This window comes from Lissotriton vulgaris, chromosome 9, assembly GCF_964263255.1.
Source record: "Lissotriton vulgaris chromosome 9, aLisVul1.2, whole genome shotgun sequence".
NCBI classification, from domain to species: Eukaryota; Metazoa; Chordata; class Amphibia; order Caudata; family Salamandridae; genus Lissotriton; species Lissotriton vulgaris.
In genome coordinates this window covers 431,043,624-431,070,935 of record NC_141697.1, presented here as the reverse complement: position 1 = coordinate 431,070,935, position 27,312 = coordinate 431,043,624, and the positions used below count along the sequence as shown (strand labels likewise).

The 27,312-nt window shown below is 48.2% G+C and overlaps 1 protein-coding gene and 1 pseudogene across 2 annotated transcripts in view; both read right to left on the bottom strand.

The window, feature by feature from the left end:
• The window catches only part of MARK3 (microtubule affinity regulating kinase 3), a 669,509-nt gene that overhangs the window by 241,864 nt on the left and 400,333 nt on the right, over nucleotides 1-27,312 (bottom strand). For both annotated transcript variants that reach the window (XM_086937855.1, XM_086937856.1), the window contains exon 13: nucleotides 4,342-4,553. In XM_086937855.1, the coding sequence (XP_086793981.1) occupies nucleotides 4,342-4,553 (212 nt within the window). The remainder of the gene's footprint in view (nucleotides 1-4,341; nucleotides 4,554-27,312) is intronic.
• Nucleotides 13,151-14,506, bottom strand: LOC147690231 (uncharacterized; annotated as a pseudogene).

Sequence of the window (27,312 nt, the reverse complement as noted above, 5' to 3'; positions counted from 1 at the left end):
GCCCTATCCCCTAACACTTGTTATCGAAACAGGGGTTGACCCAGTGCAGTCAAAGGATCTGGGTATTCAATAGTATAAAAAACAGTTGGTCCTTGACATAGTTATAACATATGAAGTAATTCTAACATTCGATTAAATTAATCTTCTTTGAGAAAAGACTGAATCTATGTCGTTAAATCAATAGGTAATACTAGCCCACATTTACAGGATATCTTACAGTAAGTGCCACCAAACCATCAGAAATGAGAAAAATCCAATCAGGTCTATCTGTTTAATGTACAGTATAACAAGATTTCGAAATTCAACATATCTTTATACATATATTTACATAAGTAATAAAACAAGAGATATTCCTATATTCAAAGAAGAACGTGCACAGAGAAAGAGTAAAAGTAAAGTGTGTGCTCAAGTGAATGATCAAGATGATCAGAAGAACATGGTGTGAATCATTTATATACACAGAGAACGAGCCTGCCCTGGATTACGCTTGTAAACAATGTACTTCTTTTTTACTCGCTTATAAACTATATACAATTCTGCAGTCCTTAGTTTGCACAGGTGGCAAAGGGATTTTTGGAAATGGGGCACGGGACAGGGATCAATAGGTGCAGGCTCCCAAGAGGGAATGTCGTCGACATCAATATCGGTGCGACGTTTGGTCCGCACTCTAGATTAGGTAATTCACAAATAATTACCACCACGTTGGTTTGGTGATACTCCCAAAGAGTCTTGACTTTACACAGTGCCCGTACCGCTATGTCCAGCACTGTTCGATAGATCCCGTTTTGGAAAACGCAAGGTGTAGCGGAAAGCCGTGCGGCGCACTGAGCGAAGGGATCTATCGAACAGTGCTGGACATAGCGGTACGGGCACTGTGTAAAGTCAAGACTCTTTGGGAGTATCACCAAACCAACGTGGTGGTAATTTTTTGTGAATTACCTAATCTAGAGTGCGGACCAAACGTCGCACCGATATTGATGCACCACAAAAGGGTGCCCTATGAGATTAGTTTTTAATCGACGTGCACTTTGAAAGTATACCCCCTCCCCCATCATCACGTCCTGATGAAGACCCGTTGTTGAGGACTAAAACTACCCTTTGTATGGTTGGGTCGAAACTTCGACGACATTCCCTCTTGGGAGCCTGCACCTATTGATCCCTGTCCCGTGCCCCATTTCCAAAAATCCCTTTGCCACCTGTGCAAACTAAGGACTGCGGAATTGTATATAGTTTATAAGCGAGTAAAAAAGAAGTACATTTTTTACAAGCGTAATCCAGGGCAGGCTCGTTCTCTGTGTATATAAATGATTCACACCATGTTCTTCTGATCATCTTGATCATTCACTTGAGCACACACTTTACTTTTACTCTTTCTCTGTGCACGTTCTTCTTTGAATATAGGAATATCTCTGGTTTTATTACTTATGTAAATATATGTATAAAGATATGTTGAATTTCGAAATCTTGTTATACTGTACATTAAACAGATAGACCTGATTGGATTTTTCTCATTTCTGATGGTTTGGTGGCACTTACTGTAAGATATCCTGTAAATGTGGGCTAGTATTACCTATTGATTTAACGACATAGATTCAGTCTTTTCTCAAAGAAGATTAATTTAATCGAATGTTAGAATTACTTCATATGTTATAACTATGTCAAGGACCAACTGTTTTTTATACTATCCCCTAACAGTGCATGTGATATTTGTAAGTCACCCCTACAGTAGACCTGTCTGCCCTGAAGCAGGGTGCTGAATAATACATGCAAGGGCATACCAGCATGAGCAGATATGCCCCAGTGCTGGTCAGTCATATTACTGCCAGTACAAGTGACCTAGGATGCCATTTTAAAACATATGCTGGACACTGGTGAAACAAGTTCCCCAGCTACATGTTGGCTTCACTGAAGATAGTGATGTTTGGCATCAAACATCCCTTATTGATAACTCCACACTGATTCCAGTGATAGATTTAAAAATACATGCCAGAGGGCACCTTAGAGATCCCCCTGAAAACCTACCAGCCTTTGCTGTGCACCCTGACTAGTCTCTGCCGGTCTGCTACCTCATACACTTTTTGGACCTCCTAGGGTGAGAGCCTTTGCTCTCAGGAGACCCAAAACAAGAGTATAACACCCCTTCCCACAGGATGGCCTGCTGATTAGCCTTCCTAGGCCAGCAAGCTTCAAAGAGCTGCATGGACAGGCAAGAAAAGCTAGTCAGGTAGGTGTGCCACCCCAGGCTAGTACCACCACTAAGGTGGCCTAAACTGAAATGAACACAATTTTTCATAAGTGTCCATGTTTGTGATAGCATATTTCGGAATTCTGGGACGGGGTTATGCACACTACCCACCAGAAGAGGTTATATAGAGGGTGTAGTGACCCAAAGAGTCAGTAGCCCATTGGCTTCTAGCCTACACTCCCCTAACACTCCTAAATGCAGTATTTAGGGGAGTCCCTGGCACCAGAGAAGCAGATCCTTACAACCTAAGAAGAGAGAGGACACCGAAGTGCCACAAAAGCAGAGTAGAGAAGAAGCAGCTAACATGGTACCAACCCTGCTGGCATGTCTGAATTCCTCGCCGAAAATGCGCTAAAGTCGACCCATCCTGCAGCGGTTGACTCCAGAACCTTGGAAGGACTGCCTGACTTCGATAAAGACCCAAGAACCTCCCATTACCAGTGGACCTGTTCTTCTGCATCCTGCAGAAACTCCAAAGCAAAGACTCTGAGACCTCTGCAACAGCCAAAACCAGACACCCGAAGCAATCACTGCACCCGTCGCCCCTGGCCCGAGTTGAAGGGGGCCAGTGGTGTCAACAAAATCCCTAAGCCCTCCAGGGCTCGAGCCCATCGTGGTTTCATCACTCATGTACTCCCGACACCCCTGCAGCCTCTGCACGCAGGCCCCCTAGACTGCGATTGCTCCTGATAACAAAACACAATGCCTAAAGTCACCTCTGCATCCGTCGCCCCCAGGCTGTGAAGAAGAGGACCCCAGGTGTCCATGAGCATCACAAGACTTGAACACCCCTGTTGGTTTAACCCGACTGGCCTTTCAGCCAGAGCCTGTAGCCTCTTTTTGCAGTGACGGAACTCCATAGAAACCTATTGGGCTCCCGACTATAGTGTTGATCCCAGCCGCCCCGGTGACGCTGGGGTGTACTGCTGATGCTGCCTTGGACCTTGCCCACCACTCATCTTAGCTCCTGGAGATTGACCCTGTAAGTCGCTGTACTATACGTGTTTGCAGAACTTTTTATTCCTTCCATAGATAACATTGCAGAACTAAAAAACTGCACGGTGTCCACTTTTTGAGGTGAAAATTATTTATATCTAAAAACATACTTACCTGAACAATTTGTTTATGATGCCTAAACATATTTAAAGATACTTGCTCTTTTTATAAATTGGTTTAGATCTCCTTCTTGAGTAGTGTGTGTCTTTTATTGATCGTTGTGTGAATTTGCAAAAGTCTTGCACTCCTCTGTGTTAAGACTAAGGCTCCTCAACCACACTACCCCCTAACAGAGCACTTTGGTATTGCATAGCAAACCTCTGTCCACTCGTAAGGGAACCCCTGGTCTCTTTACACGGTATCTCAGATGTTTGATATATCACAAAAAAAGCAAGCTTCCTACACAGACTAATTAAAAGATAACAATGTTTCTTCATTATTCCTCAAATGCTTCTGGCAACAGATACCATTTGCAACATGTTTGAAAAACAAACTCTAATCCCAAAATAAACAATGGAGGCAGGCCTCATACCATTTTCTTTGCCTAAAAGAGAGAGAAGGTAATTGACATTAGAAACATGTTAAACAGGTTTAGAACTAAAAGTTAAATCCAGCCTGAGTTCAGTTGAATGTCATTAGTCGAAGTTTCAACATTTTTAATTCCTAAGAATGTACTGCTAAAGCCAAATGTAAATTTAGTGCGAAGAAAAACAATCTTGCTATCCATCATTATCAACTTGTCCAAATAGGACAGAGAAAGCAGATGAAAACAAGTCAGCAGTTTAGGAAAAGCCAAAACTGCAGGTGTGTCAAGTAAGATATTCTGGGCGAGTACTGTGGCCTTGTTTATAAGCAGACAGTAGTTTAAATTGTTTCATAGAGATCACATATCCAGAGCTCACGATTCAGGTTTTGAAAGTCAATAGGGTAAGAAATCTGAAGTGATATAATATCCACTGGAAGCACAAGGTGCTCTTTCTCTTAATGTCCTTTAAGCCACAAAACATTCATTTATAGAAAGTGAACCATCATACTCAATGAAAAAAATTAGAAGAACTGAAAATAATAAAGTGATCTGGAAAATAAAAACATGTACTTACATTGGGGACAACTGAACTCTTTTTGCGTTCTGGTATATCTGCTTTATTTGGATTATTTGCATTTCCGAGCATGGGACTGGGTGGTGTTATCCCTCTTCCAGCATTGATACTTGGTTTTCTTGGATGACCGTTTTCCTCTTTTAAATCGTTATCTGTGGCATTTGTCTGACTTCGTTTTGGATAAGTCACAACTGGAGGAACAGCTGGTCCAGCTACAAAAATATATTCATTTATTTTCTTTCATTAAATATCAAGGCATTAACCATTATAAAAATACAGGTTCCTTTAAAAAACTCTCCCAAATGTAAGCCTTAAATCAGAGCCTTAAATGTCACCTATATTATCCAGCTTTTCCAATAAAGAGTTAGAGAAAGATGTCTGCTGTGGTTGAGACTTCTAGCACACTAATTTCACCCAAAAAAACTTTCACTTACCTGTAACTACAATTTTGATGTTTGTTGAGTAGCAAATTTCTACGCTGTGCATATTGCTGACATCTTATCTTGGGTCTGCAAAACTACAAGTTGTCTTTCTTAAGTACCTGCTTCATACATTAATCTCCCATGGCAGAGAGGACAATGTGCATTGCCCTAGAACAAAGCACAAATTGGTGCCCATTTCATCATGGAGCCGGAAAAAACAAGTTACTTACCTGTACACTGTAGTTCTCCAGTATTGAGATCGTTCATGGATTCACTTGCTCACATGCTTTAATCTTCCCCGTCTTCATGGTGGGAGTCTCAAGGTAGTTAGATAAGCAGTACAATAGAAGTACATTAGAAACCATCAAAAAAGAAAGGAAAACTTTAACATTCATCAGCATTTTTATGTAGATCTAACATTTGCCCAATCAGAGCCCTAGACATCATCTCCCCAGCAGAGCCACCATACCTCAGATTTTGTGCACGTGTGTTTGGGTTAATAGTCGCATGAGGTAATACATGGCAAGCTGAAATGGGGAGGTGGGAGAGCCACATGTGAATCTATGAAAGATATCAATGCTGGATAACCACAGTGTACAGGTAAGTAACTTGTTTTTTCTCCAGTATTGAATCTTTCATAGAATCCCATGCTTGAATCAGAGTAGTTAGCAGTACCATCCTTTTAATCATAGTGGTTAGGCCAAGACACCTCTATGCATTATGAATAAATATATACTGTGACAAGAATAAAAAAAACTATTATCTAAATAATCTATCTCTCGCTCTCTCTATCTATCTATATATAAAAATGTATATATAAAAATATACATATAGACTCATCAGAAAGATTCCTCGTGTCTAATCATCAATATAAAACAGAGATATGAGATATGAAAAGACTACCTCACGAGAACAGATGTCGCAGGACCGCTTGACCCACTGCAGCATCAGTCTTCCATGACAAATCCAGGTAGCAGTGTCTGGTGAAGGTATGCATGCTCAACCATGTTGCCGCTCTACAGATATCTGAAGTGATACTCCGGCAAGAAGGGCTGAAGAGGCTGCCATCTTCCTTGCAGAGTGTGCAGTTACCCTTGCAGACAGAGGTCTTCCGGCATTGCTATGGCAGAAAGCAATCGTCGAAAAAATCCAACGTGCAATACCACTCTTTGAAAGAGCCTGGCCTTTCCTTGGAGATGTAAATGATACAAAGAGCTGTTCCAATTTCCTGAAAGTCTTTGTTCAGTGGAAGTAGAATTTGAGGCATGGCTTCATATCCACTGAATGGAACTCCCTTTCAGCATGGGTAGAAGGATTTCCGAAGTATGTTGCCAGTACTACTGGCTCATTTAGATGAAAAGAAGTTGGAACTTTAGGTATAAAGTGTGGATTTGTTCACAATATTACTTTATCCCGTTTAAACTGGAGAAATGGTTCAGCGACAGTGAAGGCCTGAATTTCACTTATCCTTCAGGCCGACGTGAGGGCCAACAAGAGTGCAGTTTTCCACAAGACATATTTTAATTCAGCTTTGTGGATCGGCTTAAAGGGAGGTTTCATGAGTTGAGCAAGAACGGTGTTTAACTGCCATGGAATCGCAGGGCACTTCAAGGGTGGAAAAACTCTGAAAAGTCTCTACATGAACTCATTTAGTATTCTCGTAGACCATAGCAAGAGTTTCCCCAGTTTCCTGTGAAACCTGGAGATTGCTGCCAGGTGTACTTTGATTGATGAATGCAAATGTTTTGATCTTGCTAAAAGGAGGAGGTAAGGCGATACCTGCTCCGGCGTTGAGAGGAGAGGACGAATACCTTTTCCAATGCACCAGTGGCAGAATCTCTTCCATTTTGCTGCATATGATTTATTAGTGGAAAAAGCTATGGAACGCTGTAGAATGGACATGCAATCTGGGTATGATTTTATCTGAGGGTGAAGAATCTCGCCGTTGTCCAGGGACAGCAAGTTTGGCAGATGTTTAAAGAGAATGTGCGGGGATATTGACAGCAGTAGAAGTTCTAAATACCAAAACTGGCTCTGCCATGCCGGAGCTATTACAATGACATGGCATGGTTCTTCCTTCTTTTTGCAAACCACCTTTGGGATGAGAGGGAATGGCGGCAAAGCATAAGAGAACATTCCTGTCCACTGCATGTGAAGAGCGTTCCCTCAAGAGCTGGTCTGAGGAAACCTGCAGGCGAACTTTTCACACTTCTTGTAGTTTACAGTCGCAAAGAGATCCAGTTTCGTAGTACCCCACAGTTTGAAAACTCACTGTAGCTGCTTCCAATCTTTTTCCCATTCATGACACTGGGAGCAGGTTCTGCTTAAAGAATCCGCCCCCCTCTTTGCCCACTCCTTGAACATGCTCTATTTGCAACGTTATCTTGTGCTATATCAGCCATTTCCAGATTTCCTGGGCCTGATCTGATAGCGTGCGAGACCTGGTGCCCTCTTGTTTGGCCAGGTTGAACATCGTTGTGGTGTTGTCATTTCTCACCAGAACAGAAGTACATTGAATCCTTGGAATGAGTGCCTGTGGCCCCAGAAAAACTGTCCTCAATTCCAAAAGATTGATGCGCATTTGCACCTCTTAAACAGACCATCTTCCATGGATTTGCAATTCTTGGACATGCACTCCACAATCGTCCATCGAGGCATCCGTAGTCATAACGTAAATGGGTTGTGGTGCCTAAAATGAGACCCAGAGAGATATTGCGCTCTTCCTCCCACCATGGCAGGCCTGTTGCATTTTCTGAGAGATGAGACTGATGTCTTAGAAAGAGCTCCGCACCTGAATCCACTTCATGTCCAGTTGCTCCTGGAGAGGTCTCATGTGCAAACGACAATTTGGTATCAAGAGGATGCATGATGACAGCATTCCCAGAATAGATTTGTACACTCTTACTGAAGTGGACTCTTTTGCGCGCAGTATTGATGCCAAGTGCATTACCTTGTTCTTTCGTTCTGGAGCGGGAAAAGCCTTCATTATTCTGGTGTCTAATACCACTCTGAGAAATGTACGTTTCTGTCTTGGAATAAGACATGACTTCTCTACATTGAGTAGCAAGCATAGAGACTTGAACAGCTGTCGACAGGCCTGTGTAGATCTTCTTGCAGAGTTGAACGTAGGCCCTTTTACCAGCCAATCGTCCAGGTAGGGAAAAACCTGGTGGCCCTGTCTTCTCAGGAAAGCTGCTACCGGAGCCATGCACTTTGTGAAAACTCTGGGAGATGAGCGAAGGCCGAAAGGTAGAACTTTGAACTGATAGTTGCACCCTGCCACCTCGAACCTCAGGAACAGACGGTGCTTTGAGTGAATGGGAATGTGGAAGTATGCGTCCAAAAGACAGAGGGACGCTACAAAAATCCCCTCTGTTCACCAATAAGAGAATCTCTTGCAGAGACAACATTCTGAATGGTTGTTTCTTGATGTATTTGTTCAGCTGTCTGAGATCCAGGACCTTCCTGCATTTCTTTCTTACTAGGAAGAAGTTGGAATAGAAGCATTTCCCTCGTTGACTGGAAGGAACACAGCAAGGTTGAACTCTCTTGCTTCAACAAAGGAAGAGGTTGATCTCTTCGAAGGTGGATGTCGTGGAGGCCTTTGAAAAATTTCCAGAGTGTGGCCCCGATAGAGGATATCCAACACCCATTTGTCCTTCCTGATGGCTTCCCCATCGGCGCAGAAAAGTGGAAAGATGATGAATCTCCTGAAGTTGGAGATGAGAAAAGGGCGGTGGTGGCAGAAAAACATCACTGTCGTCTAGAGGTATCTTGGGATTTACCTTGTGCCAAAAGTTTGCACCTCGCCGACTGCTGATTGTCCGACGCACTGGGAGCGCGAAATGTTGCTGCTGCTGACCACCATACTGCAGCCCATAATTCTGTTGTGAATAAGGCAGAAATCTGTACAATTGATAGGACGGTCTTTGCTGAAACTGTCCTCATCCTACACAAAAGGACTGAAAACACCTTTATAGCAGCATGCCTAGCAAACGTGCCACCTCTGTATCTGTCTTGATTCCCTGTAATGCCTCGTCAACATTTTTACCGAACATGTTCTCTCCATCGAAAGGCAGGTCTAGGATCTTGGATTGGATCTAAGGGCGGAACGACGTCGCCCTCAGCCAGCCTTGCCTACGGAGAACATCAGCTACTGCCATCAGCCTGAATGCAATCTTAGACAGATCCATAGCTGAATCAATAACTTCAGAAGATGCCCTGGCACTGTGTGAGAAAGTGCCATCTTTCTTGCATTGGTATGCCCCCACTTTTTGCTGAACTGCTGATGTGCTTTGACTGAGTGTGCCCTGGGCTCCTGCCAACCAGCTGCCCAGGGCATGTGTTCCTTCCCTAAAACTGTGTTGAAAGTAAAACCCAATTGGCATCTCTGGCCAGAGAAAACCCCTAAGGGCTGCAGCACTTATTGTGCCACCCTTAGGGGCCCTGTACCCTGACACCCACACACTACCTTTTCAGGCTGAGTGCATAAGTGCAGAACTGAACAGAGAATCGACATGGCACACATCCTGGTGTGCCATGCCCACAAAACTCACTGCCCTGACATACCTCAGTCACCCCTCTAGCTGGATGCCCTATGCCAGCGGTGTGGGCACAGGTGCATGAGCCCTGTGCCCCTACAGTACCCAGGGCCATTCCAGGGCACTACAAGTGCTGTGATGCCATTAAGAGTATATGGTACTGGGAGGTTGTCATTACGAACATCACAGCACCATAATGGCTACACTGAAGACTGACAAGTTTGGTATCAAACTTCTCAGCACATTAAACCCACACTGATGCCAGTGTGGGATTTAATGTTAAATGCACCAGAGGGCATCTTAGAGATGTCCCCTGAACACAAATAGCTTCTTACCTGTCGGTGTAGTTTTGCAGCTTGAAATCTTTCTGGATTCACTATGCTGTGCATATTCCGCTATCTGATGGTTGGGTCCGAAATCGTAGTCTTTTTTCTCTTTATTTTTTTTTTTTCTTCGTAGCCCAGGTGGGGGTTGCGTCCCACCATTTGGTTTACCTTCGGTGACATCGGCATGCTTCCGGTGGAAGCTCCCACCCTTGGGCGCCATCTTCGGATTCTTTTTTTCTCCTTTGAGTCCTTGTAGTGAATCCATGGCTATGTTTGTTAAACCTTTCTCCAACGTAATTCTTTTCACGTATCTTGTAAGCTTCAACTTGCTTTCTATTCCATGCGTTTCCCCCTTCTTCTCCAGCCTCATCTTTCTGGCGGAGGCGGGTAGGTTCGCTGGTGAATCCAGAAAGATCTTCAAGCTGCAAAACTACACCGACAGGTAAGAAACTATTCGTTTTGCAGCGTGAATCTTTCTGGATTCACTATGCTGTGCATAGATTTTGTAGCTGTTTCGTTACTTTTGTGGCGGCTGGGTGGAAGATGAGCGTTGGTTGTTGAATATATGTTGAAGCACTCTTTGTCCTACTTGTGCTTCCTTGTTCATCTGTACATCCACACAATAGTGCTTAGTAAACGTGTGCACTGAAGCCCATGTTGCCGCCAGGCATATGTCCTGAATTGATGTGTTGGCCAGAAAGGCAATTGTTGCTCCTTTCTTCCTGGTCGAGTGGGCCTGTGCCCCTCCTGTTAGCTCCTGCCCCGCTTGCTTGTGGCAGAATTGTATCGTTTGTGCGATCCATCGAGCTATGGTGTTCTTAGTCACTGGTCTACCCAGGTAACTGTTTGGGAAGGATTCGAAGAACTGTTTTGTCTTCCTGTGTTCCTTCGTCCTTTCAATGTAGTGCATCACTGCCCTTCTTGCGTCTAGAGTGTGGAGTGCCCTCTCAGCGCTTGTTGTGGGGTTCTGGAAGAAGCTAGGAATTTGAATACTCTGATTCATGTGGAACCTTGACACCACCTTTGGCATGAAGTGCGGGTCTGTTCTCATGACGACCCTGTCACTGTGTATCTGGATGTAGGGTTCCTGCAGTGTTAGTGCCTGTAGTTCGCTCACTCTGCGTAGCGAGGTGATTGCTAGCAGAAAGGCCGCTTTCATTGTCAGCATTTGCAGTGATGCCTTGTGGATGGGTTCGAAAGGTGCTTTCATGAGCTCTGTCAGTACCACATTCAGGTTCCAAGCCGGCGGCGGCATCCTTTTTGGTGGCGCTATTCTTTTAGCCCCTTCCGGGAATCTTTTTACTACTTGAGATGTAAAGAAGCTTCTCCCTGTTTCTCCTCTTGTGTATGCCACAATCGCTGCCAGGTGTACCCTCAGCGAGGATGAGCTTAGCTTAGCTTTTATTAGGTGCGTGAGGTATCTTAGCACCGTTGATTCCCTGGTCAGCTTTCTATGGAGTTTTTTCTTGCCGCACCATTGAGTGAATCTTTTCCATTTTTCCCCATAGCACTTGCGTGTGCTGGGCCTTCTTGGCTAACGCAGCACCCGCAGGGTGCTCTCTGGTAGTTTTAGATGTGCGAACTCTAAGTCCTCAGGAGCCAAGCTGAGAGGCTGAGGCGCTCTGGGTGTAGAACTTCTCAGTTTTCCATGGAGAGTAGGTCTCTTCTTTTTGAGAACTTGTGGGGTGGGCCCTGCGCCATCTCCATTATCTGAGAGTACCAGGTCTGCCTGGCCCATTGTGGTGCCACCAGGATGAGTGTCATGTTGCTCGTCATGCATTTGTTGAGAACCCTGGGGATCAGTGGTATCGGGGGAAAAGCGTAGGCAAATGTTTTTGACCAGCTTATCCATAGGGCATTCCCCTGGGATAGTGCCTCTGGTTGTCTGGATGCAAAGTACTGGCATATTGCATTCTGGTGTGTTGCAAACAGGACTATTGTCGGAGTGCCCCACCTCCTGAATAGTCTTTCTGTTTCCTGTATGTTGAGTTCCCACTCGTGGGATGCTGAAGTCTGCCTTCTGAGCCAATCCGCTTCTACATTGTCCTTCCCTGGCAGGTGTATGGCTAGCAGGTCTATTCTGAGTGGTATTGCCCATCTCCAGATTTCCTGTGCCAAGCTTGACAGAGGGAATGATTGAGATCCCCCCTGCTTGTTGATGTAAAACATTGTTGTGGTGTTGTCTGTATCAGCACCTTTTGGTTGTACAGTTGTTTCTGAAAGGCCTTGAGGGCAAGCAACACTGTTTTCAGCTCTAGGTAATTGATGTGTCTGACCGCATCCGCTGGGCTCCACAGACCCCTCACTCTGAGCCTGTTTATGTGTGCGCCCCATCCCTTCTGAGATGAGTCTGTGGTGATGGTCACTGTTGGGTCCGGTGGCGTTAGAGGCTTCCCTATTGCTATCCTCTCTTTGGTCCACCACTTCATTTCTTCCTGCACCTTGTGCGTTACAACCACTAGATCCTCCCAACTTCCTGTAGCTTGTGACCATTGCTGTTGCGGCCACTCTTGGAGTGGTCTCATTTGTAGGCGTACATTGAGGACCAGGTGTATGCATGACGCCATCATTCCCAAGATCTTGCTCACTGTCAGAGCTCGCCCCTTCTGGTAGTGACGTTTCTCTCTCAGTAGGCTGAGTGTCCTCTTTTTGCTGGGTAACACCCTGCATTGGACGGTGTTGATTTGAGCTCCCAGGAAGATCTTCACTTGCTCTGGTTCCATCGAGCATTTTCCCCAGTGTATGGAGAATCCCAGGCTTGTTAGCATTCTTGTGACCTGCTCTGCATGAACCTTGCATGTCCTGTAAGAGCTTGCCTTTACGAGCGAGTCGTCGAGGTAGGGGTACACGTGTATCCCCCCTCTTCGCAGATGTGCGGCCGCTGCTGTGAGGCATTTGGTAAATACCCTTGGTGCGGACTTTAGACCGAATGCCAGGGTTGTGAATTGGTAGTGATCCTTGTTTATTGTGAATCTTAGCATGTGCTTGTGCTGCCTGTTCATGGGGATGTGCAGGTACGCATCTTTGAGGTCTATGGTGGACAAGAAGTCCCCGGCCTTTATATGTGGGATGACCTCTTGTAGGGACGTCTTCTTGAATTTTTGAGTCTTTACATATTTGTTTAGGAACCGTAGATCCAGGATGGGTCTTAGGCTTTCGTCCACTTGAGTACACTCCCCTGTTCCGTTCTTTGAATGGGACCGGTGCGATGGCCTCTTTGAGGAGGAGTTCTTAAGCTTCCTCTTGGAGCAATTGCAGCTCCCTTCCCGAGTGCTCTCTTTTCTTTGGCTTTCTGTTTGGTGGTCTCTTTTCAAACTCTATGCAGTATCCGAACTGTATGATGTTGAGTATCCACTTGTCTGTGGTTATTTTCCTCCACTCTTGGAGGAAAAATCTCAGCCTGCCTCCTACTGGTGTTACATGTTCTTTTGTGTCTTGTCTGTGTAGCCCTCTCCTCTTTGCTTTTCCGTGCTCTTCCCTCGGAGGGTTTGAGTGAGTGAGCACCTTTTCCTGTGTGAAGTCACTTAGAGGGGGGTTGTTCACCGCCTCTCCTGCTGGCCTCGTCCGTTTCCTCTCCCGCGAAAGGACTGGCCCTGTTCTGGTAGTTCCAGTTTTGCTTCTGCTGACCCTGGTGACCTTGGTTGTCACTTTGTTGACCCTGGTGGAACGCCTGGTGTGGTTGTCCTTGCTGGTTTCCACCCCTTCCGTTCGGCCTCTGCGTAGGAGTGCCCCTTCTCATCCCTCTGAATTGCAGGGCCCCCATGGACCTTGCCGTCTCGTTGTCTTCCTTCAGTTGGGAGAGTTTCTCATCAACTGGGGCTCCGAACAGTGTTTCTCCATTGAAAGGGGTGTTCAGAATGTTGTTTTGAACTTCCGTCTTGAAGCCGGAGATCCTGAGCCAGGCTTGCCTTCTCTCTGTGATTCCTATAGCCATCAGCCTGCTGGATGTTTCTGCCCCTTCCAAGGCTGTCTTCAGGCACGAGTTTGCAATGCTAATCCCCTCTTCCACGAGGTGAGCGGCTCTCTGCTGGTGTTCCTCTGGGAGGTGCTTGAGCAATTGGTTCATCTCGTCCCAATGCTGGTACTGGTGCCTGTTGAGAAGGGCGTTGGAGTTTGCACTCTCCAGTGCATTGCTGTGTTTCTCTCAATTTTTCAGCCTGTTAGGTCCATCCTCCTGCTTTCCTTGTCAGGTGGTGGCAGAGATGTTGTTGGGACGTTGGCCTTACTTCTGGCCGTTGCGGCTATATTTGAGTCTGCTAAAACTGTTCCCTGGATGTAAGGGGGGTCCTCGGAGGAGAACTTGTACTTTTTCTCCGTCCTTGGCGTGACTGACCTGCAGGTAGCTGGTTCTATGAACGCCTCTTTGCCTTGTGCCATGATACTCTTCAGCATGGGCATGAAGTGGCTTTTTGTCTGTGCGGGGAGCAAGGTTTCCAGCAGGAAATCTGCCTTAGCATTCTCCTCCTCCAATTTGACTCCATAAGCTGCTGCAGCCTTCTTGACTACCTCATAGTAGGCCCCAATGTCGTCTGGCGGCGAAGGCCTCGAGGGGTATGTCTCCACAGCCTCCTCCGGGTTTTCGGCCTCGATGTCCTGCCAATCCTAGTCCTGAGCCGTCGAGGATCCAGTCGTAGCTCGAACGCGGGTCCCCATAATCACCCTCTGTGTAATAGAGGTCCTCCTCTTCTCCCTGCTCTGAGGGCTCCGGAGTTTTCAGCGGCTCTTCGGCGTCAAACTCCTCGTGTTCTTCTATCTCTTTAAGGACCGTTGTGGGCTTCGAAGGGATTCTGTAGCTTTCCATTTTGTCTTCGAAGTCCTTCTTCCTCTGGATGAGGTTTTCCATCTCGGCCTCGAGCCTTCTTTTCTTTCTCTCCATCTATGCGGCCTGCTTGGCGTCGAGCGTTTCGGCCGCCCTCTTCGACGTCGAAGCGGCTCTCAGCTCCTTCTCCTTCGAAGTCGAGGATCCCTTTTCGGGAGCTTGCTTTGACGACCTTTGCTTTTCGCTGGTCTTTGCCGTCTGAAAGTCCTTCTCGAAGGATCCGCTGGGCTGTTTTTCAGGGACCGCAGCTTCGGTCGAAGATTGACGCCTGTACTCCCTTCGAGGTCCTAGACTCTGATTTTCGAGAGTCAGCTTCAGGTTTTTGAGGCCCTGTCGAGGGTTTCGGGGTCGTAGACTCTCCTACCTTGTCTGACGATTTCTTATCGGTCTCTGCGACCGTGGAGACATCGGGACCTTCGGCGATGTTGTCCTTGTCGTCGGTGGAGAGGCCTAGGTCGTACAGCGACGGGGCCTTGCTTGCCCTTGCCCTGCCTCGTGTGGTGAGCTATCCTCTGTTTTTCCCGAATCCTCAGCGTCTTCGGCATGAAGACTGAGCAGGCGTTTCAGTCCTTGCTCCCGTGGTCGATAGGTAGACAGAGGTTGCAGACCGGGTGCTGGTCTCTCTGCGCGTACTTGTGGTGGCAATTACGGCAGAATTTAAATGGTATGTTGTCCATTACTGCGCTCAGGGGTCCCCCTGTGTGCGCATTCTCCATCGGACGTCGAAGATCTCGAGGTTCCTCTCCTTCTTCGTCGTCCCGGCTCTGATGATCTTCTCCTGGTCTTCTCGAGTTTTTTCCTTTAGAAATTCGCGTATTTTTCTCCTTTTCTCCTCCAAAACTTCAGGAGCTTCACGCGACGATCCAGACCCAACGGCGTAAAAAGAAAGATGGCGCCCAAGGGTGGGAGCTTCCGCTGGAAGCATGCCGTCATCACCGAAGGTACACCAAATGGTGGGACGTCAACGCCCACCTGGGCTACGAAGAAAAAAAGAGAAAAAAAAGACTACGATTTCGGACCCAACCACCAGATAGCGGAATATGCACAGCATAGTGAATCCAGAAAGATTCACACTGCAAAACCTAACCTACAATCCACATCTGGACTGCGAGGCTGCCTAGGCTGCCACACAGCAGACATGTTGCTGGACCCCTGGGTGGAAAGCCCCCCACTCTCGTGGGCCTGCAACAATGCACATCCTGGGCGAGGTGCTAGGTCTCTTCCCCCAGGATGGGCAGGGGGGAAGCTTCAAAGACCTGCTGCCCTTGTGAGATTCTCCACGCCACTTGCTGTACTTAGCAACTGGCCCCCATCAGTTCTGACCCCCACTCTGGCGAGAAGAGTGGCGGGAAACCCTACGTCAGGAAGGGGGGGGGGTGGGGGGTGCCAGGCTGTGCCAACCCCACCCCTCCAGTGGGAGAGTGGAGGTGAACCACGACCCCGGGCTCCGGCCATCTTGAAGATGGGAAGCCCTGCCCAATCACAGCTAGGCTCCTGCCCCCCTCCCTCAGGAGAGGAGCAGGCTAGGGGGTGTACCCACCCCAGGACAGGGACTTATTGGTCCCTGGGTGCCAGGCTGTGCCAACCCCACCCCTCCAGTGGGAGAGTGGAGGTGAACCACGACCCCGGGCTCCGGCCATCTTGAAGATGGGAAGCCCTGCCCAATCACAGCTAGGCTCCTGCCCCCCTCCCTCAGGAGAGGAGCAGGCTAGGGGGTGTACCCACCCCAGGACAGGGACTTATTGGTCCCTGCCCTTGCCCTACCTGTAATGCCCCTAAATTCAGTATTTAGGGGCACCCTGAACCTTCCTTCCTCAGATCCAGATACGAAAACAAGAAAGAAGATCAAGAAGAAGATCCGCCGTGCAGCTGCTAACAGGACGACACCAACTGACTTGGCCACAGCCCTACCGGCCTGTCGATCCTGGAGCCTGCTCATGCTAAATCCCGGCGACTCCTTCGGACAGCAACCTTGGACAACCTGGAGGACCTGCCTGCCTTGACCCTCTAACAGACTGGGACTCCCCTGAGCAGAGGTTCTGCTCCAACAACAGCCCGGGTGCCAGCCTGGAACCGCAAATCCAGCCCACTCTGCACCCGCCAAGCCCGGTCCGTGCCCGAGTGATCCAAGACCACGAGGACGTCGCCGCGGTGACTGGGACCTGAAATCCAGTGCCCAAAGACCCTCAGACGACCCAGACGACGCCTGAAGCCTCAGTACCAGGGACCCCTCCAACCGCAACCAGCTGAGGATAAGATTTCCAGTCGCCAAAAGACACCCCTGCACCCGGCGCCCCACGGTCCCCTGTGCCATCTTTTGGGGTACCTACCTCTTCTCCAAGATCCCAACTTACCTCTCTAAGTGGTGGTCACTCCTGAAGAATCTCTGTCCCCGAGCCTTCAGCCTTTGTTCACTTTGTAACGTTCCCATTGGATAACATTGAGCACCCGACGGCTCAAAAGCATCCTGCACCCACCTGCCAGAGTGCCGCTGGGAGTGCACCTACTACCCTACTCTACTTCCCCACTTGCCCAGAGTAAGTGACCAGGAGCTCAGCTCCCACAGCTGAGTGGCCTGCCTGCTTGCAGCCACCAACCAAAGGCCCCCTACCCTCCATTGGATCGCATTGGGCCTGCTCTCCCTGCACCCGGCTGCCCCTGCGCCACTGAGGGTGTTACAACTGTACCTTTCTGACCCTGGGAGACTCCAGAGTCCATGCCCAGAACCTTAACCTCACCAGTCGAGTACTCACCTGAAAGCTGATAACTCACTTTCCTTCCATAGGCTAACATTGACTGGTTTTCACTGAAATTTCTTTTAAGTGTCGATTTTCGCAACTTTAAAATATTCCTCTAAAATTAGCCGAACGATTTCCAAAATACTCACCTGTGATCAGGAGAGAAGCCAGTGCTGTACTTTCTAGTTCAGTGCTGAACAGCAAAAGTAATCTTAACTGTACTTATCAGTTACCTGCATTTTCTTCCATAGGAAAACATTGACTGTGTTCCCTGAAATGTCTTCTAAGTGTCGATTTTTGCAAATTACAAATATTCTTTAAAAATCGTACCAACTGCTGAAACGATTAGTTTCTTACCTGTCGGTGTAGTTTTGCAGCTTGATGATCTTTCTGGATTCACTATGCTGTGCATATTCCGCGGTCTTGTGGTTGGGTCCGGATTCGTAGTCTTTTCTCTCTTTTTTTTTTTTTTTTTGTGTCCCAGGTGGGCGTCGGCGTCACCCTTCCTTGGGTGTATTTCCGGTGACGTCGGCATGCTTCCTGCGGAAGCTCCCATCCCTGGGCGCCATCTTCGGATTCTTTTTTCCGTGTTTCCTCCGTTTCCGAAGTGATGGCAATGTTCTATGTAGGTGAATTTTCCTTAACCGCCTTGTATGTAAAATCCATTTTATCTATTCATCTTCTCTTTTTTTTTTTTTTGACCACCCCTTTTCTCTCCAGCCTCATCTTTCTGGCGGAGGTGGGTGGGTTCGCTAGTGAATCCAGAAAGATCATCAAGCTGCAAAACTACACCGACAGGTAAGAAACTAATCGTTTTGCAGCGTGAATCTTTCTGGATTCACTATGCTGTGCATAGATTTTGTAGCGGTTTCTCATTTCCGTGGCGGCTGGGTGGAAGATGAGTTCTGGTTTCTGAATATGTGCTGGAGCACCTTTTGTCCGACTTGCGCTTCCTTGTTCATCTGCACATCCAAGCAGTAGTGTTTTGTGAACGTGTGCACTGAAGCCCATGTTGCCGCCAGGCATATGTCCTGTATGGGCGTGTTAGCCAGGAAGGCTATTGTGGCCCCCTTCTTCCTAGTGGAGTGTGCACGCACTCCCTCGTCTAGTTCCTGTCCTGCCCTGTTGTGGCAGAGCTGAATCGTCTGTGCTATCCATCGTGCAATAGTGTTCTTCGTTACTGCTTTGCCCATGTAATTTTTGGCGAATGACACAAAGAACTGTTTCGTTTTCCTGTGCTCCTTTGTCCTTTCAATGTAATGCATGACCGCCCTTCTGGCGTCCAAGGTGTGCAGAGCTCGCTCAGCGCTATTGGTTGGTTTTTGGAAAAAACTCGGTATCTGTATGGACTGGTTCATGTGGAACCTGGAGACCACCTTCGGCATGAAGTGTGGGTCCGTCCTCATCACAACCCTATCACTATGTATTTGAATGTAGGGCTCCTGTAGTGTCAGCGCTTGTAGTTCGCTTACCCTGCGTAATGACGTTATAGCAACTAGGAAGGCTGTTTTCATGGTTAGCATCTTTAAGGAGGCCCTGTGCAGTGGTTCAAAGGGCTCCTTCATGAGTTCCGTGAGAACTACGTTCAAGTTCCATGCTGGTGGTGGCACCCGCTTGGGCGGTGCGATCCTCTTCGCTCCTTCCAGGAACCTCTTGACAACCTGGGATGTGAAGAAGCTTCTGCCCATCTCACCCCTTGTGTAGGCTACTATAGCCGCTAAGTGAACCCTCAAGGAGGATGAACTGAGTTTTTTGTCCAGCAAGTGTGTCAGGTATCGCAGCACTGTGGAGTCTTTCTTCATCTTCTTGTGAAGTTGTTCACGTTTGCACCACATCGTGTATCTTTTCCACTTTGCGACATAGCACCGCCGTGTGCTCGGCCTCCGTGCCTCGCGAAGGACCCTGAGGGTGCTCTCTGGCAGTCTCAAATGTGCAAACTCTATGTCCTCAGGAGCCATGCTACTAGGCTCATGGTCTCTGGCTCTGGGTGCAGCACCTCCCCGTTCTGCATGGAGAGCAGGTCCTTTCTTCTGCCGAATCTGTGGGGTGCACTCTGTGACATCTCCATGATCTGCGAGTACCATGTCTGCCTCGCCCACTGTGGCGCGACCAGTATCAGGGTCATCTTGCTCGCTCTGCACTTGCTCAGTACTCGGTGTATCAGTGGTATCGGGGGGAAAGCGTAGGCAAATCTCCCGGACCAATCTATCCATAGGGCATTCCCAAGGGACCCCTCTTCGGGTAGTCTGGATGCGAAGTACTGGCATTTCGCATTCTGGCGTGTTGCAAACAGGTCCACTGATGGCGTTCCCCACCTGTTGAATAACCACCTCGTTTCCTGAGCATTGAACTCCCACTCGTGGGATGCCGATGTCTGTCTGCTCAGCCAGTCTGCCTGAATGTTCTCTTTCCCTGGTAGGTGTATGGCTAGCAGGTCTATCTGTAGTGGGATGGCCCATCTCCATATCTCCTGTGCCAGTGTTGAAAGCGTTGTTGACTGTGTTCCACCCTGCTTGTTGATGTAGAACATCGCCGTGGTGTTGTCTGTCTGCAGTAACACCCTTTGTTTGTACAGTCTTGTCTGGAAGGCTTTCAGTGCCAGGAAGATTGTCTTCAATTCTAGGTAATTGATATGCTTTGTCGCATCTGCTGGCGTCCACAGTCCTCTCACTTTGAGCTCCTCCATGTGAGCGCCCCATCCCTTCAGGGATGCGTCCGTGGTGATGGTCACAGTCGGAGTTGGGGGTGTTAGAGGCTTTCCCATTGTTAGGTTTTCCATGTTCCACCATGTCATCTCCCTTTGCACTGCGTGCGTCACCACCACAAGATCCTCCCAACTGCCTGACGCCTGTGACCACTGTTCCTGGAGCCATTCTTGCATGGGTCTCATGTGTAGCCGCACATTCGGCACCAGGTGGATGCATGATGCCATCATCCCCATGATCTTGCTCGCAGTCCTCGCTGTCCGAGCTTGCCCCTTCCGGTAGAGGCGAGTTTCCTTGACCAGTGCCCTTGCTCTCTTCTCGCTGGGGAACACCTTGGCCTGCACGGTGTTGATCACCGCCCCCAGGAAGGTCTTCACTTGCTCCGGTTCCATTGACGATTTTTCCCAATGGACGGAGAACCCCAGGTTTATGAGCATGCTCGTCACTGTCTGTGCGTGGTGTTTGCACCTTTGGTACGAACTCGCCTTCACCAACCAGTCGTCTAGATAAGGGTATACGTGTATCCCCTGTCTTCGTAGGTGTGCAGCAACTGCTGCGAGGCACTTCGTGAATACCCTTGGTGCTGATTTGAGTCCGAAGGCCAGCGTTGTGAACTGGTAGTGGCCTCCCCCGATTGTGAACCTGAGCATATGCTTGTGCTTTTTGTTCATCGGTATGTGCAAGTAGGCGTCCTTGAGGTCTATCGTGACCATGAAGTCTCCGACCTGCAGTTGCGGTAGCACCTCCTGCAGGGAGGTCATTTTGAATTTCTGTGTTCTTATGAATTTGTTGAGGAACCTCAGGTCTAGGATGGGCCTCATCTTGTCGTCTACTTTTGGTACCAGGAAGTACGTCGAGTAGACCCCCTTGTTCCTTTCCTTGAATGGGACTCGCTCTTTGGCCTGTTTTTGCAGAAGTTCCTTTACCTCTTCCTGAAGCCTCGCCAGCTGGTCTCCTGCTGGTGGTCTTTCCCTTGGTTTCCTGCTTGTTGGCCTTTTCTCCAATTCCAGGCAATACCCGAATTGGATAATGTTTAGGATCCATTTGTCTGATGTGATTTCTCTCCATTCCTGGAGGTAAAATTTCAATCTTCCTCCCACTGGTGACATGTGGTCGTAGGTGTTTTGATTGTCCCGACCCCTTGGTACGTGGTGCCCCCCGGGGTCCTTTATGCGGCTGGGCACCCAGAGTTCTGTGGAGTCACTTCGAGGAGGGCTGCTGTCCCCCTCTCCTATTCTGGCCACGTCCGTTTCTCCCTCGAAAGGACTGACCTCTTGGTTGGTACTGCCAGGACTGCTTCTGCTGACCTTGATGTCCCTGTGAGTCTGTCTGTTGCGTTTGCTGGAAAGCCTGGTGTGATGTACCTGGTTGGTTTCCACCTCTCCCGCCGGGCCTCCGTGACGGGGTGCCTCTTCTGTTGCCTCTGAACTGCAACGCCCCCATAGACCTTGCCGTCTCATTATCTTTCTTGAGTTGGCTGAGTTTCTCGTCCACAGTTGCCCCGAAGAGCGTTTCGCCGTTGAACGGTGTGTTGAGGATACTGTGCTGCACCTCGGGTTTGAACCCTGAAATCCTGAGCCAGGCGTGTCTCCTTTCCGTGACACCCATCATCATCAGCCTGCTGGCAGTGTCTGCTCCGTCCAGGGCCGTCTTAAGGCAAGAATTTGCCGCATTTTTCCCCTCTTCGACCAACATCTCGGCCTTCTGCCTGGCCTCCTGGGGTAGGTCCTTCACCAAGTGCCCCAGGCCGTCCAAGATCTGGTACATGTGCCTGTTTATAAGAGCGTTGGAGTTAGCCATGCGCCAGTGGGTCGCAGCATTCCGTTCGATCCTTCTGCCCACCAGATCCATCCTCTTGCTCTCCTTATCCGGTGGTGGGCCCGAGGTAGTGGATACGTTGGCCCTCTTCCTAGCCGTGGCCGTGATAATGGAGTCTGCGGAGACCTCGCCTCGAATGTAGGCCGGGTCCTTCGTGGAGTGTTTGTATTTTTTCTCTGTTCTAGGGGTTACCGCCTTGCATGTTGCGGGCTCCTTGAATGCTTCTTGTCCCTGAGCCAAGACGCTCTCGAGCATTGGGAGGAACTGGCTCCTTGTCTGTGTTGGGAGCAAAGTCTCGAGCAGGAAGTCTGCTTTCTGCTTTTCCTCGTCGAGCTTTAGCTTAAATGCCGCTGCGGCAGACTGTATCGCCGAATTGTATGCCCCGATGTCGTCAGGCGGCGAGGGCCTCGAGGGGTATGTGTCGACCGCCTCCTTCGGGCTCTCGGTGTCGATATCCAGGTAATCCTGCTCGTTGGGGTCAGAGGTGGCCGACTCGGCGTCCAACCTACTGCCCTCCTAGTCGTCATAGCCGTAATCCTCGTAGGGATTCTCCTCATCTCCCTGGTCGTCGACCATCTCGGCGACCGGGCCATGTGCGTCGACGAGTTCTTCTTCCTCTTCTACCAGATCTAGCACAACGTGCTTGGTCTTGTGTGGAATTGTAAAGGCACTCATCTCGGCGTCGAAATCCTTTTTCCGCTGCAAGATGCTCGCCATCTCGGCCTCCAAACGCCGTCTTTTCTTTTCCCTTTCGGCCGCGTTCTCGGCCTCGGAACGCTCGGCCCCTCTCTTCGTCACCTGGCTCGGCGGCGAGACTCCCGGCGTCGAATGTTTGGACGTCGAACTTTGTTTCGGGTCCTTGGATGTCGTCAAAGTTTTCGGGTCTTTCTCCCTCGACGCCGATCGGTCCCTTTCGGAGACGATCTTCTGCGCCTTCTGCTGTTCAACAGCTCGGCCCCTTTCGGAGGCGATCTTCGGAGCCTTCTGCTGTTCAACAGCTCTCGGCGCCAGGGACTCCTTCTCCGAGGATCCGCTGGGCCTGTGTGTGGTCGCGGACTGCAGATGTCGCTGCGTCGGCGCCTTCGGGGTCTGGCCCTCGTTCTTTCGAGACTCAGGGTCTCTCGTGCTCTTGTGGGACGTCGAGTCTCCTACCTTATCAGGCGTCTTCTTGGAATCGGTCTCTACGACCGTGTAGCTGTCGTCTTCGGCGGCAGCGTTGTCCTCTTCCTCTGAGGACATCCCCAGGTCGTACAGCGAAGGCGTCGGGGCTTTTCCTCCGAGGGTGGCGTGTGCTACCCTCTGACTCTTCCTCACACGAAGGGTCTTCGCGGCGAAGACGGAGCAGGCGTTGCAGTCTTCGGTTCTGTGGTCCACCGGTAGACAAAGGTTGCACACCGGGTGCTGATCTTTCTGCGCGTACTTGTGTCTGCAATTCGGGCAGAACTTGAACGGCGTGTTGTCCATCCTCGAGCGTTTCAGGCCTCCCTGACCGCGTGGACGTCGATGATCGTCGAAGTTCTCGACGTTCTCTCCTTCTTCTCTCTTCGCCAATGGTCTGCGAAGTCTTCCTTGGTCTTCTTCCTTCAATTTCTTCTCGAACTTCTCTTTGCAGTACTTTCTCCAAAAATGTCTGGAGCCCAACGGGAACGATCCAGACCCGACCGCGGAAAAAAGAATCTGAAGATGGCGCCCAGGGATGGGAGCTTCCGCAGGAAGCATGCCGACGTCACCGGAAATACACCCAAGGAAGGGTGACGCCGACGCCCACCTGGGACACAAAAAAAAAAAAAAAGAAAAGACTACGAATCCGGACCCAACCACAAGACCGCGGAATATGCACAGCATAGTGAATCCAGAAAGATTCACGCTGCAAAACGTAAATACTTACCTGTCTTAGGTAGAGGTCCCAGTGCTGGATCTAGGTGTCCAGTACTGGATTACAAAAGTACCGAGACCCTTCTTTACCTGTGACTTGAATTTCCTTCCATAGGATAACATTGTTAGGTTTTCTCTGAAAAGTTTGTGTCTATTTTGAAAATACATTTATATCCTTTAAAAAGTACAACTGTAACCAAAACGCTATTACTTAACTGTTTTCAGCTTAGGTCCCGGGACTGAATCTAGGATCCATTCCTGGAATTCCAAAAGTAATCTATAAAGTAATCCACTGCATTTAAGTAGAAAACCCCATTGAGCACAATGTTAAATTGTGTTTAGAATGGTGTTACCAATTGCAATCACTGTAGCTATTGTACTTACAAAGTCTATTGCCTTTCTGCAAAGTAATTTCCTAAAGTTACTCATATTGAGAAAAGTATATTTTGAAACCTGTTGGTTCTAAAATAAAGCAACTACATCTTTTGATATAAAAACAATTGGCCTAGAGTTCAGTTCTTGAGTGTGTGAAACCTTTTGCTGACTGAGTGTATACAACACATGCTTTACACTGTCCTCTGATACTGCCTTATTGCTCGACCAAGCTACCACTATAGAGAGTAAGGTCAGATCTGACTTTGACCTCTGGTATACCTCTGGAGATTGGGGACTCTATACACACACTGTACCTTACTTTGGTCCAGTATATATAGAGGCACTTTCTTACACACCTTCCTGCAGGAGGTTCTTCGCTTCCTTCCAGAGGAAAAAAAGAAGGTGTTCAAGAAGAGGTGCACGATCTCACCACAACTGGCAGTTGTACCGCCTCAGAATCGCCAAGACATTGGAGGCATTGATGGAAGTAGCCGCCATAGTAGCAAAGTGCCTGCTGATGCTGTCGAGCCATTTCCCTTCTGTGTCTGGAGGCACCGAACAAGGGGATGCCGGATTCCTGGAGCACCTCTGTGTTGCTTGCATTGCTACTGATTCCGGTTGAGGATGCCCAATCAAGCACGCAGGAGCAGAATCGGGGACTTTGTATTTCTTTTTCATCCTTGTAATACAGCCGGAACAGAGGCCGGGTACCTCATCAACTTAAACTCTTTTTTCCTAGATATAATCCACTATTGGTATGGATCATACCGATTTCCTAGCAGGATCTTTAAAATCATAGAGGAAGCATTCGGTCTGGACTACAGGCAAAGGTAAATCAAATCTTTTAGAAGCTCTTTCCAATAACTCATGGAAACCTCACTGGGTGGGTGAGGGGTTCGGGGGGAAGGTGAAGATGGAGCAACGCAGTCATCCCATTCACAGCCAGCCATGTTTGGATCCTGGATGAAGTCTCCCTCCTCAAGCTGATAGTCAGCCTAACTTTCAATGTAATCGTCTCTTATTGTAATGCTACGAGAAGCTGGTCTCTCCTCTTGAGATGCAGGTGGTGAAGTACGCACTGGCGGTGGGGTGATGGATGTATACCAGAACCCCCGGGCGTTAGCGCGACTGGGGCATGAGAGTACAAAAAACACTTGTATAATCATGGAGCATGTGCCTAAGGTCGGTGTGGTTGGTATCAGCATGGTATCTCTCCTTACCTCCTGCTGCGCCTTGTATGCTTTGTATGGATGCTCCTGAAAAGATTGCTAATCAAATAAGAAAGGATCACTTGTCCTACACAACCTTAGGCATGCAGGAAGAGCGGAGGGTGTCCCAATATAAAAGACCCTCATGCACGTGATGGGTATGATGGTATCTGAAGCGGTATATCTTGGTTCTCCACTTTTGGATCACGTGTGTGCATAATCATTAGGTCGATCAGGTTATGCAGCCTCCACCAGGAGGTTCTTACCCAAGGTTGTTGTAGTAGTGAGCCAGTGATTGGAAATATAAAAAGACCGCAAAGCCAAAGAGGGAATTTTATTTGGTCAGGGTTTGGGTCTAATAAACTCTATGGTAGTGAATCTTATGAATTGATTAAGAGTAATAGGTGCACTCAGAGTCTTTCGAGATCATAAAAAGTGAGGGGAGATTAAAAATTGGTCAACATGTTTCTGCCTCAATCGCCTAGGTTAGGACTTACGGGCATTCATCAGGACCGTTAAGTGAATAACGTGAGGAAAAACTAAATAACGTGCTCATAAACGGTGAAAAGAAAAAGGAAGTTGACCTGTTTCTCTGTCCTGAAAAGAGTCATATCGCTATGCCTGAGGACAAGCTGTGAAGGAATAGTCCCCTTCTATTAACTCTGACGTGTCCTGTATGTGTGCATCATCCTCATCATCTGGGTCCTGACATTTAACCCTCAGCTGTGATGGGCTGTAAGCTGGACTAAACAAGCTCTCGTCTCCTGATTCCTCCATATCCAGAAGGTGAGATGGAGGCAGAGGTGATATCTTGGTAAGGGATGTCAGGCTTGGAGATTTTTGGAATAACTGATGCCTATTAATGTCCTGTTTATGCTCCGTCGACAAAGGGAGGCATCTGAAGGTAATCATCGTAGATACCAGTAGTCTAGAAGGGGACTTAAACACCATTGGATTGCCAGTCGACGAGGGCTGTCGACAATGTCGTTGATGGTGTCGCCGTCGTCTGAGCCATAGCCATGGCAGTAGACGCAGTTGTCGCCTATGCAGTCGACGAGGTGATCGTCGTCACTGTACTTGTCAACGAGGCCGCGGTCGATGCCACAAACGCCGACGGTGATTCCACTGTCAATCTCGTGACAAGTCCATAGACAGCTTTATTTCGTCACAAAGCCTGCTTTACTGGTGTAACATGCAAAGAAGCAGCAGCAGAAGATGCTTTTTTCTGGTCAGAATCTTTGTTTTAGGGCTGTCTTATCGGAAGTGGAAGGTTTATCAGCCTTCATTTTCTTTGATTAAGTCCTTAATTTTTTCATTTCCTCTCTGCTGAGGATGGCCCAAGACTTTCATCCAGATCAGATCCAGAATCCGATCTGGACTTTTACTTTTGGAGCCATAACAATACGGCCTCTCTGTCCTTCAGAGTTTTGGCCAAAAAGGTTGTGCAATATTTGCAATCCTTGGCAGTATGCTTGGGATTTAGGCAATAGAGACAGTTCTTGTGGGGGTCCTCAGAGAAAAGTCTTGGCTTCCCACAAGATCTGCAGGGTCTAAAAAGCCTTTTCTTAGATCCCTCGGACATCTGAGTTGAAGTAAGCAGGGTCAAAAGTTCACTTACTGAAACTGAGCAGAGCTTAGGGAGACTCCCTCACATACGACGTGCGGTTAGAAATCTGAGGTATGGTGGTTCTGCTGGGGAGATGACGGCTAGGGCTAGTCTCTGATTGGTCAAAGTTAAGACCTACATAAAGATGCCGATGGATGTTAATGTTTTCCTTTCTTTGTTGATGGTTTCTAATGTACTTCTATAGTACTGCTTCTCTAACTACCGTGAGACTCCCACCACGATAACAGGAAGATTCAAGCATGTGAATATATGAAAGATTCAATAATGGCGAAACCTATAAATTTGGCCAGCAATATTATAAAATGGTGTCCCAAAATTTGGAACATTTCAACTTTTCAAAAAAAATCCAGACCCATAGGCATGCTAAGTCATGATATCATGGACAACAGCTGATAAGTACTGGGCCTCTCTGTCAGGAGGACTAAGTTAATTTATGCGGCAAGATACTGGAGAAGTGTGCGCACTCACACAAAAACAGAACACAGTCAGAGACGTACTGATGAACCAAAAGCCGCCG